The sequence below is a fragment of the Hakea prostrata genome, chromosome 9 (genome assembly GCF_041222555.1).
Source record: "Hakea prostrata isolate BN-2017 chromosome 9, UWA_Hpros_2, whole genome shotgun sequence".
In the NCBI taxonomy this organism is placed as follows: domain Eukaryota; kingdom Viridiplantae; phylum Streptophyta; class Magnoliopsida; order Proteales; family Proteaceae; genus Hakea; species Hakea prostrata.
The window spans coordinates 26007056-26021934 of NC_142608.1; the positions used below are offsets into that span (position 1 = coordinate 26007056).

At 37.6% G+C, this 14879-nt stretch overlaps 1 protein-coding gene across 2 annotated transcripts; it reads right to left on the minus strand.

Annotated features, from left to right (window-relative positions):
* Window positions 1–357: 357 nt before the first annotated feature.
* On the minus strand, window positions 358–13813 carry LOC149005063 (ubiquitin-conjugating enzyme E2 36). 2 transcript variants are annotated; one of them, XM_089167950.1, is made up of 8 exons: window positions 13623–13810; window positions 13372–13399; window positions 13024–13110; window positions 5024–5082; window positions 2530–2571; window positions 2367–2440; window positions 2037–2134; window positions 902–1646 (listed from the first exon to the last, which is right to left on the minus strand). In XM_089167950.1, exons 1-8 carry the CDS (start codon window positions 13656–13658, stop codon window positions 1609–1611), a joined length of 462 nt encoding a protein of 153 aa, XP_089024076.1. In that variant the 5' UTR covers window positions 13659–13810; the 3' UTR covers window positions 902–1608. The 2 variants fall into 2 exon arrangements, with proteins under 2 accessions (XP_089024077.1, XP_089024076.1); XM_089167951.1 differs by lacking the exon at window positions 13024–13110 and having other exon boundaries at window positions 358–1646; window positions 13623–13813.
* Window positions 13814–14879: the final 1066 nt, after the last annotated feature.

Sequence of the window (14879 nt, forward strand, 5' to 3'; positions counted from 1 at the left end):
ATTGAATCCTATAACTCCATTGGGAACTCATGGGAGATTTTCTAAGAGGAAATGAGCCAAGAACGGCCAAATAGTGGGCAACCCAAGGTTTCTTAGGTATGATAGAACTGCCTCTATGTATATAGATCCTTTTCCGCAACCCTTCTTAAATGTATATCTCACTGCACCCCTTTCCAGCCAGGTGTATGGCAATAAGCATGTAACCTCTGTTCCACATAGACCAGAAGCTCTGTTTTTCCACAGTGAAACCAAATCCAAAAAGCAAGTATGATCCCTCCAAGAAACAGAAGTCTGAAGCAAAATTCTTTCAAATGGAGGAGATCAAGGAATAATGTAAACAAATATGATCAACTAATTCTTCAACTTCAATTGCAATGCTCACTACCTTGAAGATATATAAACTCCCCTTGTACAAACCAAATTGTCCATCCCAGCGAAAGACCAGGCAAGGAAGCAAATTATCTTCCCACAAAAATGAATACGAGCCAACTTTAAATTTTTTTTACCTGAACCCTCGCATGCTGACCTGATGATTAATTTCCCATTAGCATCAAGGCACCAATGGCAGGCATCTTTGGTGCCTGGAGGCAAAAGAGGAATTAGAATTAGAGTAGCAGCTGCAACTACTTCCATAATGGTAGAATGGATGAATCTGGATCCTGTATTTGTACAAGCAGGTACAACCGTACAAGACAACCCATAAGCCTACAACATGTAATCAATCATGGGACTGATAGTAGAACGATTCCATTCCCAAGCATTGGATTCCAAGTGGTAGGTTCTCAAATTGTCTTGTACCTCCTTGGGCAAGTATAAAATCCAGACAAAATGGAACTGGAAATTTTCGAGCTCTCACAAAGTTGAACACTGATGCAGACTCCTAATTGAAAAAGTAGTTATCCAAAACCCAGTCATATCAATAATTGGGAATGGCCAAGCCAGTTGTCCCCTCAAAGATCAATCCAATCCCCATCACCTATTGACCGCTGCTTATTTTCCAGATAAGAGTCCAATCCTTTTATCTGGGAGGAATTGACATTTAACTTTCTTCTAGATATCCATCTGGTCTAACATACGAGCTCCATAGAAGAACTACATAGAAAATCTACATGCCTAGTTTTAGCCTACACAAGCACACCTTATTAACCTCTCCAAGCTTAAGAATTCCTACACCCCATTCTTCCGTTGGACAACACAGATTACCACCTTGGGAGGATCATTAGAGTCCTTAATGGAGTGCATGCGTCTACCAAAGCACTGGTCACAAGCAGGGTGGCTGAATAATATTGCAGTGATGAACCATGTCAAGGATTTGTTTTTATTTGCAGCCAATGGAGATGAAAGAATGCACTGTACCAAATCACAGGATTAAGAAAGACTGCAAGAGAACAACAATCTGTTTCTACTATTACAAACTGAAGGGATTAACCTTCCAATAGTTCAGTGAACAGCCAACTACTAATCAAGGATCTTGAAGGGATTCATCTTTTGATAGTTCAGACATGATTTTTTTTCTTTTTTCCAACCTCATTTTCAATTGAAGAAAACATCCACTGGTAAACTTACAACATAGAAGGTTAATTGCCACAAATAGGATCCACCATGTTATCATGCACCACTTGCATATAGACGAGTCCATTCCTTAGCTGCAAAAATCGATGCAAGAACAGTCGCACAAAAGAGGCCCACAAGCATTAGAGGTCTAGTAGCATATCCTAAGTAAGATAAGATTCAGCAAGAAACATCCTACTCCACTGTAAATACCTTCAGCAATATCAATAGCAACTGCAAGTAATTAGTTTCTTTTAGCCAAAACAACTTTGAATATAAACTAGTCCTGACGTCTGGTCAACGACGTGTTGATAAACAAACTTAAATCTTGAAATCCATATTTAAAGTCCAAACTTAATTCGAAATGAACTATCAAGTGTTTGTCATAAAGAGGATTCAGCCAACATTAACCTTGGGACCAGATTGATGAGGTTCAGGGAAAAACTTATAGAACTTGAAATAAAATTATCATCGCTAGTCACTACCTGTTTCAACAGCCTCAGCCTCATTTGTCTTCCAATGCTTCGCAATGTTCTCTGAAAGGGGATCATCTGGGTTTGGAGCACTCAAAAGTGCCTGAATGCTGGTACATGGAACAGGACGATAATCACATCGTATTAGCACTCTAAAAGCAGCATACTTGCATTATCTTCTTATTGAAAGTTGCACTACATGTGCATTCATGGGTACACCATGTTCACCATTTTTAAAAACTTTATCCAGTAGAGGAAAAACTTATAACAACAGTTTATTCTTCTATCATGTTATCCATCAAAATTGGAAGCCATTTTATCTATGGAAGCATAATGTTTCACCTCAGCAAAACTGTCCGGATCTGAAGAGCTGGGCTCCATTTGTCCTTAAGTATATCAAGGCATATCCTTCCAAGCTGCATAAATGGAAAAATTCCAGTGAAACTGATATGCATAAACACAATCCGGATCAAACTAAGAGACAAAAGTAAGAAGGGTTTCTCACCTTATCAATGTTAGGATGATATATTTTGGTAAGGAAACGAACCTGTTAGAAGGATAATCAATATAGATCAAGTGAGTGCATAAATGATAAATCTACTCTCCAAAAAAGGCTGAAAGAAAAAGACTGCCAACAAGGAAAATTTAAAATGTTTTCACTTTCCCATATTTAAATAGAAGAATCTAATTAGGTTGAATTATAGAGGGAGGGAGGGAGACAATGCTGACTTGTTAGTTCTCTACGATTAAACGTACTAGTTCTAAAAGACGAAAGTTCACTACCTCGAAGGATAAAAGATCAGAATCAGACTCTCTAAGAAGGGCATCCTACCGATAAACTACAGTCGCCCCCTCTCCCACATCAACCCTCGTAAGTAGCAGGGTCTTGACTGGACTGGATTGCTTTCCTCGTCTAAAACCCAGAAGCAGGCATTATAGAAGAACCGGCATTCCGGCCATTGGGTTCTCAGATTTCCCAAGATTCAGTCCTTTAAGAGTCTTTACTGTAAGATTCTTTCTTGAATGTATGTCTTGCTGTGGAAAGAAAGATTATGTCTGTCCTGTATGTCTTGGTTTTTAAAGTGTATCTTCTGATTCATGTGAGATGAAACAATTGCTTTAGTGGGACAAGAAACTAGGATTTTCAGTGTCTTTAGTTGCCAAAAAGAAGGGGTGGACTCAATTCCGACCAAAATGGGGAAAGTCTCATCCTCTATTGGAGGGATTTTAAATAAAAAAGGGGTTGATAAAAGATTTTGGTTTGCAATTTCCGAACAACGTCTTCCCTCTGTGTTTATACAGCTCCTGAAAAGCGTTGAGTTGAAGAGGATCCCCAATTAATCATTAAAAAAGTCAATTCTTCCCCCGATTCCGCTAGCTATGAAAGAAGATTCATTGTAAGTAACAATTTTTTCATGATCGCTCACCGTCGAGAAAGGGATCTCTCATGACTCAAGACATTTCTTGTTGTCGAGAACAATGCAGGTAGCATCTACAACTCGGGTCAACCACTCTTTTTTGTTTATGGTTTCATATCTCAACAAGTGCAAGGAAAGCCATGAGGGGAGTCATTCCCTCTGGGGTTCTCGTAGGGAACTCAGTTGTATTCCCAAATGTCTTGCTATTTATTGACAAATTGACGAAAATTGACTACCTATAGGATTCCATTAGGGGATATCATTTATGTATGCTGAGATTTACCTTTTTTGACATAGCGTGGAATGATAACACCGAGATCAATCGAGTAAGATACTGTAATGGTAGTATGTGTGATTGGCACCATCTGCGAAAGCAGGGGTGGGGGATTGAACCCCCCTATCCATCTGAGTACGAGACTAGTTCGATATGTAACAACTGATCAGTCACCTTTAGCAAGTGATATGATCATGTTTGCCAAATATCAGATGAATCCCAAGATGATATGCTAAATATCATCTTGCAATCATCGAGTCGACAAGCTAAATGTCAATATTGAACCACTAATAAGTGTTTCGGGGACCCTAGTGATCATTATGAGATGGTATCTCATTATGTGACCAATAGTGGGTAACCATCACACTTGAGATGGTTACCACTCTACCCATTGTTGGGTACTTGGGTTGTAGCTCAGTTGGATACCAACTGGCAATGCTGGTGGCTTGTAGGATCAAACAATTACTTCAAATGAGTAAATTATTAATATTGTTTGATTTTTTGGTATACCAGTATAACCAGAGCACCGTCCCATAGTAATATGTGTCAGATGTGCTTGGCTTATAGTTTCAAAGTCAAGAGCCATCCCTCGGGGGAACAAGTTCTCCCCCCATTAGGAGAGACTGAATCAAGGTGGTTCACCTTTAGGGATGGAGACAATGCTGACTTGTTAATCTTTCATCAGCAAGTTATAAATGGAATAATTTGAACCCATAATTTGATTTTGGATAGATAAACCATAACACTGAACCAAGTATGAGCTTGTTTGCTCATCAGATATCCATTTTACTGGCAGAAAATACCCAACTGGTAGTATCAACTAATTTTCTTCTTTTTTAAATAAAGGTAAACAGAATAGTAGGCTTTGAACCATAAAGTCCAAAGCCAGAACTTCTAGCAAACGAAGAACCACTTAATTAGAGATTAGAAAATCTTCTCACTTAATTAGAGATCACCACTAAAATATAGCTGATTATGAGGAAATCACATCAGAAGCTTTAAAATTAAAACATGTTGTCATCGCCCTAGACTAGACTTTATTTTATAAGCAGAAAACCAAAATGAAAAACTAAGTACTTTACAGCATCGAATGCATTTACACACCAGTATTTCATTCTAAATATGTAGGAGAAAAAAGACACAAGTACTTATAAACCAGATACCAACTAGAACAGCCATTACAACAGATAGCCTCTAAATACCCGCAGAATAACAGCAATGCACTAATTACTTGACCATAATATCTCAAATGGAAAATAGGTAGCAGACTGAAGTTAAGTGGTTTTTATGGTTATAAAAATCCATACCTTTGGTGCAGCCATTGGATATTCTTCAGGCAAAAATAATTCCAACTTGAAAACTCCTCCTACACAGGGTCACCGAGCAAGAAGTGTTTGAATGATAATATGATTCACAGCAGAGATAATTTTTAAGGTATAATGATGTAAAGAAATGGCGGGGTGGGGGATAATAATCACTGGAAATAAAACTGCAGTTAGTACAACAGCCCACCGGTACCACATTCCAGCTCTTAAATATTGGGAGTACCTCATGCATAAAAAAATATCAGTATTGGATAAGTCAACCTGCCTGTTCCAAATGGTGGTGGTGGCAAAGACCAAACTGATCTTACCACCTGGATCTGCCAAAGAGTGATTCATTGTAATAACAGCACAAAGCTAGGGGAAAGGAAGAATAAGAAAATGCTTTGATTTTCTTTCATCTTCTTTCATCTGAAGACCAAAAATACTGATCAGATAATTTCCTGATCAATCCCTAATGCAGGTTTCTTTGACCTTCTTTCTTTCATTTCTTTTTACTTCCAGAGGATGGCCAGGATCAGGATCTCATAGGTCTACACCAATCTGATTGGGATTGGCACAGACACATAAAATCTTGGATCCTGCACTTGGAATGTTTCTTATACTTGATGCATTCTCAACAAGACATTCTCACCATTGATGTAAAAAATCATGAACAGAGATTCACCAATTATGTATAACAGTGCTGCACAGAGGAATGTAAAAAGGAATAGTAACAGTATTTTCCTTTCATCAAGTATCACTTGTCTAAACCAGGAAAAGATTACCGATCTCATCCTATTAAGAGCAACAGAAACTAACAGGTTCCCTCCTAAATATAATGAGGTAAAACATTTTACTCAAAATTATGGTAACGAGAATGCCAACCCAGTAACCAAATTACCCAACCCTAAAGAGAATAGGGAAGGTGAACTACAAAAGGAGACAATCATAAACTTCAATTTCATCACTATATTATCCATTTTCTTTGCTTGGGGGCATTGGTCGGTAAATAAGTCAAAGGGACAGTTAGTCTTGCCCCTCTATGCTAGCAAAATCACTACGTTATGAACTTTTTTTAAATTACTAATTGAATCCTGTACTTTACCTACTTTTACTGTTAACCCTCAACCTCCCCCACCAACCCCCCTCCCAAAAACAAACAAAAAAAAGAAAGAACAACTGCTAAGAGCAGTTTCTTGACTCATGATGTGGCTGCCTTTCATTTTTCAAAATGCCCAAACCAACCTGTGGTTGCCCTTAATGAATTGAAGAGTAGCAAGTTTCTTTGTTTCAGGAAACGGAGGAAGAAAAGCAACCAGAAAATTTGCTTCCATGAAAGACAACAGAATAGTCGGGCAGGTGATTACTAAATAAACAGAAAAAGTCACAAGCAAGTATGACAAGGCATGTGCTACACCTTTGATAATCCTCAATCTCATTGACCAGTCCAAGGGCATACAATCTTTATCCACATAGAGGAATTATAACAAATAGCATAACAGCAACAGAAGGGCTTCTTCAGAGGAAATTTCCTCATAAAAAGCTCAATCAAACTGCAACTTGTGGGCTTGAATCACAACTAAGGGCCATCTGACACCCAAATGCTATCCCACTCAAGCAAGGATACTTTGATCGTTTTACCAATTTCATGGTGTCCTAGGTCTGGGTCCCATTTGGGATCAGTTTCTTATCTGGACCTTATTTTTGTTTTCTCATCTGGGTTAGCATTTTGTGAATTATTGCGGAGTCCTTGTCCAGGTGTGATTCCTTGTTGTGTTGGGATCCCCTAGCTTGAGCCTTCTTTTTATTAGGATTCCATATCTACTCTTAAAATCTTAATTGGATCTCTCTATGGTAAGTTATGATAGAGTTCTTGTTAGGTTGTTAATCAAGTTAAGAGTCTTAATTAGAATTAGAAAGTTAATTTGAAGTCAATTAGGTTTCCCAGTTTGATTGTAAGTTGGTTCCTTATTTTGAGGCTATAGATAATGCCTCCAACTTCTGTAAATGCATGTTCAACTGAATAACAAATTGAGAGTTTGGGGACAAATGAGTTGTGGGATTCCTTGGGATGGCCATGGTGAATTTGAGAGTGTATCTTCTTCAAGTTCAGCCCTTCTTCTTCAAGTGCAGCAGCCATTAACCATCTCCAAGAAAGTGAACATCAACCCCAGCCCCTTCTCTCTCCTTCTCCTAACCTACCAGTAAGCATCCCTAACCCCTTCCCTCTTCCCAGAGGCAGAAGCTATCCCTCTCCCCTAACTCTTAGCTCCCCAACCCCTAACCAATCCCTGCATATTCTAGTTGGATCACACCCCTCCATCAAGCAATCATCCATTAGGTTTATAAATTTTTGAAACAGAACAAGGATGGAATCCTATTTTTAGTTCCTTCATCAAGCCATCATCCATTAGGTTATAAATTTTTCACAAATCAACTTCAACCTCTGGAAACCCTAAACCCTAGTTTCATTAGAACTATATCTCCCAAACCCTAACTCCAATCCCCTCACCCTTTTAGGATTAGCTTCCCCAACCCCTGTCTCACACTCAATCCCAACCCCATCCCATTCCAAGAATCCTAACCCCAATAGAACTCTTCAAACCAAACCTGATCCAAATGGGATTGACCTCAGCTTATTTAGAGTTAACCTGAAATTATAAATATCCATAAAGCCCAATTCCTAAGAACAAAACCTATAAACCCTAACCTGAAACTAGCAAACAGCAGCAGCCGATCCCTAATCCCGTTCATTCTAAACCTTAAAAGCTCTAAAACCTAAATCTAACCACATTACCAAACCTGAAACTACAAGTACAGCATAGTAATAATAACATCTAAAAGCAAATCTTGGCAAAGACCATAGCTTATAGGCTGAAGCCCCTTCTCCCCAACATAATCTTCCCCCCTCCAAGGTGCTTTTGACAATATTTTCCTTGCCCATGAAATTTTCCACTTCATGAAGAGAACCGAGGGGAAGATGGGCTATGTAGCCCTGAAGCTCGACATGTCCAAAAAGGGGCAGAGCCAAGATTCAACAATTAGGGGGGGATAATGAGAGTCTAAATCACCTCTTGTCGTGAAAACAATTACGCTTTTTTTTACCACATTGTGTGGACCCATATAGTAACCACTAAGGGTTCCACCTCTAAATTATTTTATCATATTCAAACGTGGGCCCACACATTAAGAATATAGATATATTATTAATAATGGCATTTTTACCCTTACAAAAATATAAGTAAATTATTTACCCAAAAAAATTAGTAAATTAAAGCATGTGGATCGCTAACAAAAATTATCTCATAAAATACTTTTTAGTTCTAATGTTTTTTTCATAAAAAAAAATTTCTTACAAAATCAACATTAAAGGAAAAGGGAAAAAAAACACATGAGTTCAACAGTAAAAGGCTAGATGCAAACCAAACGAATCATGGTAGTTGGTTACTTTACAAATAAAAATATTCCATTCACAATATAAAAATCAAATAAAAAGAATAAAAAAAAAAAAAATCAAGAAAGAGCAACCATATAAATTCAAATAAAAGGAATACCAAAAAAAAAAGAAAAAGAAAGAGAAAGGATAAAAATGGAGAAAGAGTGAGAGAATGCCTAATTGTGGAGAAGATTTAGGAATAAACTCCTAACCTTTAGCTTTTCCAAGTTTTCCCTATGCCACATGTGAGGAAAGAGGAGAGAATATAGACAATAAATAGGAATGGAAAGAGAGAGAATAAATAAGGAGAGATTTTAGGGATTATGAGTTAATTTCTAATTGGATTTAACTTTTTCTTCCTTGAAAATAGGGGGTCTAATCATAACTGTTGGATAATTATTAAGAATGACATTTGTACCTGTCATCTTCACCTTAAAAAAAAATTCTCAATATTTGGGAACGTGGGGTGTAGATAGTGATATTTCACATGTGGGAAGAGAAAAATTAGGAAAAACTAAGAAAAGTAACCAAAATTTTTAAAAAAGTGGGGGGGTGGCCATGGCTCTCCAACGTAGCTCTGCCTCTATGTCCAAAGCCTATGATTGAGTGGAGTTGTATGTTATTACTAAGATTTCTAGCTTCCTAGGTTTCGACCAACGATAGTGTAGCCTAGTGGAGAAGCTAATTACCTCAACATCTTTCTCAATTAAATTAAATATTAGCCCCTACCTTTGGTTTGAAGGTGGTAGGGGGCTCCGACAAGGCTGTCCCTTGAGTCCATACCTCTTCCTGCTGATAATGAAAATTTTGTCAAGATTACTCAATGAGTATAGGACATTGGACATGTTCAAAAGAATCAGGCTCGCAACGCAAGAATCAAAGGTTTTTTTGCAAATGATACTTTCTTGTTTTGCTAAGTGGAAAGTGAGGATGTGTTGACATTAAGGCAACTTTGGAACTCTTCTCTAACATTATAGGGCAACAAATAAATTTCAAATAGAGTGGAGCTTTCTTTAGTAGAAATGCCAAATGGCATGATTGCAATGAGATCCTCTCAATGCTAAACATCTCGGACACAAAAAAGGAATCAATCTACCTAGGAACCGACCTGTTACAAGGACAAGCAAAATAAAAAAGTTTGGGCTTTATCTTGCAAAAGATTAAAGCAAGGTTTGCATCATGGAAAGTTGCCACCTTGTCTTTTGCAGGACGAGAAGTGTTCATCAAATCAATGTTGCAACAACTATCCCTCTATCATATGCAATGTTTCAGATTCCCAAAAGTTGTGTGTAAAGAGATTGACTCAATTTGCCAAAGATTCTGGCTAGGAAATCCGACAAAAAGTAAACAACTTACTCTCATTCCTAGGATAAGTGCTGCCAACCAAAGATTAGAGGAGGGTTGGGTGTGCAAAGAATGGAAGATTTCAATTGCGCATTACTCTTGAAACAAGGATGGAGATTGATTAGCCAATCCTGAGTCACTATGGGCAAAAACTCTTTAGGCAAAACACTTGAATAATATAAGTGTTTTTTACCCTAAAGTGAGAAAAACAAGTGGGTCTTGGCCATGGAGAAGCATCGGCCGCATCCTTCCCACGTTAGAAGGCATAAGAAAGTTGGTGATGATAGAGATATCTACTTTTGGTTTGACCCATGGACTCAAGGTATAGAGTTTAAACTGGGGCAGAACATAGACTTCACCTGATGCACAAGTTGCACAAAGTGTACAATCAAATAGAGAGTATTTCTCTTCATCCATCTACAATCCTATTTTCTCTCCCTTTTCTTTAAACACAACAGCTGACAATTGGATGTCACTAATCTCAACAATGACGAGTTCTATGCTAAGTTGGCAAGGCAACATTTGTTGAGAGCCCCAACCCTGCCTGATTGCTCAAAATGGTGGAAATGTTTTTGGAAATTGCCATTACTCCCAAAATTTAAATCCTTCTTTTGGTGTTTACTGAATGCAGGGCTACTAGTTAAGTCCATTCTTTCTCAATGGACAGAGGTACAACCTACATGTAAACTTTACGATATTGAGGCAGAGACAACATGGCACATTTTTATCTCTTGAGAATGGACTAGGAGAATCCGGGCAGCAAGACCTCTAGGACTAAGATTGGAACACATATCGCAAAGACCCTTTATACAACTTTGCAACATTTACCTAGTCGATACCCTACTTGAACAAAAGATGGCCCGGTGGTTTTGGTTTTCTTTATAAATTGTTACTTGTCTGGAAAGAGAGGAACTCTAGGATTTTCAATAAATCATGTCCCAACCTCCATAATGCCCTAAAAGGTATATCAAAGTAGATAGGGAACTTAAACCTGTGGCCAATAGAGTTAGAAGAGGCAGAACAATCTAATGTCTCATTCCTCTCCCCTAACCAAGATAATAACCATAAGTGTTTTTGCAATTGTTTTGAAGATATAAATGAGATTCTTACATCTACTTTATTGTCTGTAGGGATATATAATGCACAACTAAAAAGTGCAGGGTGGAGTGTAGGCATAATATGCAAAGGGTGGCTAGGGCATTTTAAAGCTGAAAGTATCAATACAAATGATGAGGTGGCGACAATGTTTTCCAGGCTGAAGAATCGATTAGACAAAGCACACAACTTGGATATCCAACTTAGCGAAATTTGGTGTCAAATCAAAGGAAGCGCTGGACTTTCTTCAAGGACCACAGAAAAGAATATGACAGGTTTTGGTTGATATAGTAGTACTATCTAAGGGAGCCGGCTTTTGCAATTTTCAGTCACCCACACTCAGGGACCTTTTTATTAACCTAGCATGTAAGGCTGCTAGTAGTAGTAATAGAAGCAGCTGTAGCCCCAACTATTGTATCCTTTGTACTAATTGCAGTTTGAACTCTATATGAACTATCTTAATCTTTATCATTAAAAAAGAAAATAATAACATCTAAAAGCAAATCCCTTCAATCCCAACGCTGGCAAAACTTCCCAGGCTTACCCTAACCCTAATTCCTCCAAGAAATCTCCTGCTATCAGCATATACAGCCTTAGAAGACTATTGGTTTCCTAAGAGAGGATCCTAGAGTGAGCCTAAATCTAGAGCAACATCCTTACAAGCTAAACCCTAGAATTTGCTTCATATCAGCCACCTTCATGGATCCTTGCCTTCGAATTAGTTTTATTTGAGGCCATGCTAGATACAAGGCCTAAGCCACACATATCCTTTCTCACGACTTCTATGGTTGCTAGGTCTACCGTTAGCTCTTCTAGTTTCTTCGATTTGGATTAAATCACTTTTTCATATAGGGGCATTTAAAGGCTTCTATTGAACATGGTGTGCCACCTCAATCAACTTTCTCATGGCTTATCATTCACCTGGCCCATTATTCGGACCAAATTCAATCCATGTCGACTACTTTGCTAAAGGTAATCAACCAGCTTTATTTTGGAAGGCAACGAACTTCAATAAGAAGTATAGAAACCCATGATGCATTAAAAACACCATTCACAATACAATGAATTGCAAAATGAGAGCTCCCCATTGTTTGCAGCAACTACAAATTTCTTTATTATACTTTACATAGCTTTTATTGTTAATGAAAACAAAGTCATTTAGTGACTACCCATCCAAGAACTACAAGAGAAGAAAGAAGATAATAAATCAACAACCACTTTAGGAAGTCACCAAATACAAAACAGATTACAATACCATAATTCTCTTTTTTGACTATGAATCTCTAACTTCTACACAAAGAAAATGGTGACAATGACATAGACTCCAATAATAACTCAACGAAACAGTGCAGGTTCATCTGCAAAAGTCTGCAAAATTCTAGCTGAGATTATCTTGCTTGAAAAGAAAATCGGCACCACACTAAAGCAGATCGAAAGGAAACTGCTACACACACAGATGCATCAAAGTATTGAGGGATTCTGCTTAACATTTCAGCACTAATTTTTTAAAGAAACATAAGTGATGGAAAACTTGAGTTTAATATGCTTGATGACCAGATAAAATAAGGTTTCAGCTTTTCAGGATATGGGTCAATTTTTAAAAAGGATCTGAAACACCTATTGAGTCAAAACCCTTAATGTTTTTATTTTTCAAATGAGTTCAACTTTAAAGGAAAAAGAAACCGTCATATGAGGGGGGGGGGGCGGGGGCGGTGTTGAAGAATGAACAACTACACAAACCCTTCAAGAACTGTCCTACGTGAGTTTCCAGCGAAGAATCCAGAAAGTATGAAATGGTTTTCAGACAAAGCTATGGAGAGTTTCTTCCTAGTGAACAATATACAAAGTAACAGTCACGATACATAGGACATTGGTTTGCCTAGGGAAACTAGTTGCTCCTAAGAACTTAGGAAAAAGTATTTTATGCAACCCCATTTCAAAGCTTTCACAACTTCAGAAGTTAAATTCCAGAAACAGCCATCTTATGAAACAACCTTAAGAGTCATGTAACAAGGAAGACATACAGCTGATGAGTTCTTGTTAAATATACATCTCTGATGAACATTTCCACTAGATCGTAAACCTGACATATGCAAACAGTCCAAGGAGATCAATTTCCTGTTTTTACCTTCATACGGAGACTGAGTAGGGCCAAGAATCATAACATTGAAATACCGCATATTCTCTTCCGATGGAGACGCACTGATTCCAGGGGCTGCTCAAACACATAAACTAAGAATTCAACTGAACAAAATTTGGTACTAACTCATTTCATTCTCAATCAAACATATTATAACGTCCAATCCTATACAAATTAGTTCCTGCGACAGTGGATGGCGGGTGGGGGAACGACTAAACAGCTAAAAAAATCCAAAACAAATAAATTAAGATGGAGAATGATTAAACCGGGAAAAACTCACAAAAATTATGCTAAAGGAAGATGGAGGCAAAGAGCAAGAGTGAAAGAAACACACACCTGGTTCACTGAGGAGCCGCTGCGTTTCCTGTTCAATCTCAAGACAAGGTACTCGACGATCAAAAGAAGAATAAAAAACCCTAAACTCTAAAAGATTAAAATGAAGGAAAAAGAAAAACCCAAAACGCTAGGTTGTCGAAGAAAAGTATAAACGGAGATAATCATGAAACTGTAGTTGTATGGAATTTTTTTTAAATCAAACACAACACCCGACTGCGATCAAAGAAATTAGGAGAGAGATAGAAACATGCCTTGATAATCCTTCGAGGTAAATTACTGTTCGCCATTAAAGTAGAAATCTAAGGGAAAGCAATTAACAGAAAATGGAGAGAGTCGAGTCGATGGCAGAGTCGGACTCAAACCTCCCTCAGAAGAAGAAACTGAGTAGTTTCGTCCAATTGCTTTAAAAATAAATAAATAAAAAGTAGTCACGTCCAATAATTAGAGGAGCGTTTAAACTTTTTAGCGAGAAGCTTTTAAAGTTAACCCATGGATATTGACAAGTTAGTCCATGGATACTTAATTACTATAAGAGATGGGTCTCATTTTCGAATCTGGATCCTCATTTTCTTCAATAATTATACAAACAGCCTTCCAGAATTTAAGCTTGTCAATTGGCGGGTCGGTCAGGCTAAACCTTACCTTAGTACCTAAACCTACACCCTAAACCCTAAACCCTAAACCCATACCCTGCCCAACACTACGCCAGGCATAAGAACCCCAATCCAAATCTTGCATAGATGCTCTTAGGGCCTGTTTGGTTGTATGAATCTAGCCATTTGAAATGAAATGAGATTTCAAATCTATGGAATCATGGTTCAAAAAATTAACCTTTTGGTTACTTGAATTTGATGAAATGAAATTTGTGGATTCATACTTGAAAACTGTTTGGTTACTGAATCTGTGGAATGAAATCTATGGATTCATCCTGAAAAACTGTTTGGTTATCCTAAATTTGTGGATTTGAAATCTATAGATTCACCTTGAAAAACTGTTTGGTTATTTGAATCCATGAATTTCAAAATTGATAATTTTCATCTGGATGAGGTTTGCTCCAAGTCACTTGTAATCCACTTTAAGTTTTCTTTTGCACTCCCCTGTGGTTTCAAGAAATTATTAAATAAGGACAAGCTTAACAGAAACCATTAGTTTAATAATTTTTGTGACAAAAATACCCTAGTTTTTTTTTTCCGATTTTAAAGGGGTTATATTGCTTTTTGTTGAACTTTACGTCAAAATTGGTTGACTTAGAAGGATCCAAGTGCACAAATATAGATCCTAGTCAACTAACTGTAATCTAATATTATTCCTTCTTTGGAACTACAATGTCAAGTCCTAATGACTAAGCATCAGTATCCAGTCATTGTCAATGCCTCAGCTCTCCATATGTTACCCTCAAGTCTTCTCCACCAAGAATAATATCCGATGAATTCTAAAATCATTTCCTTATAAGAAAGTGTACTTCTATATGCCATTGTTTGATTAGGAGATTTTTTTCTCTTCAATTG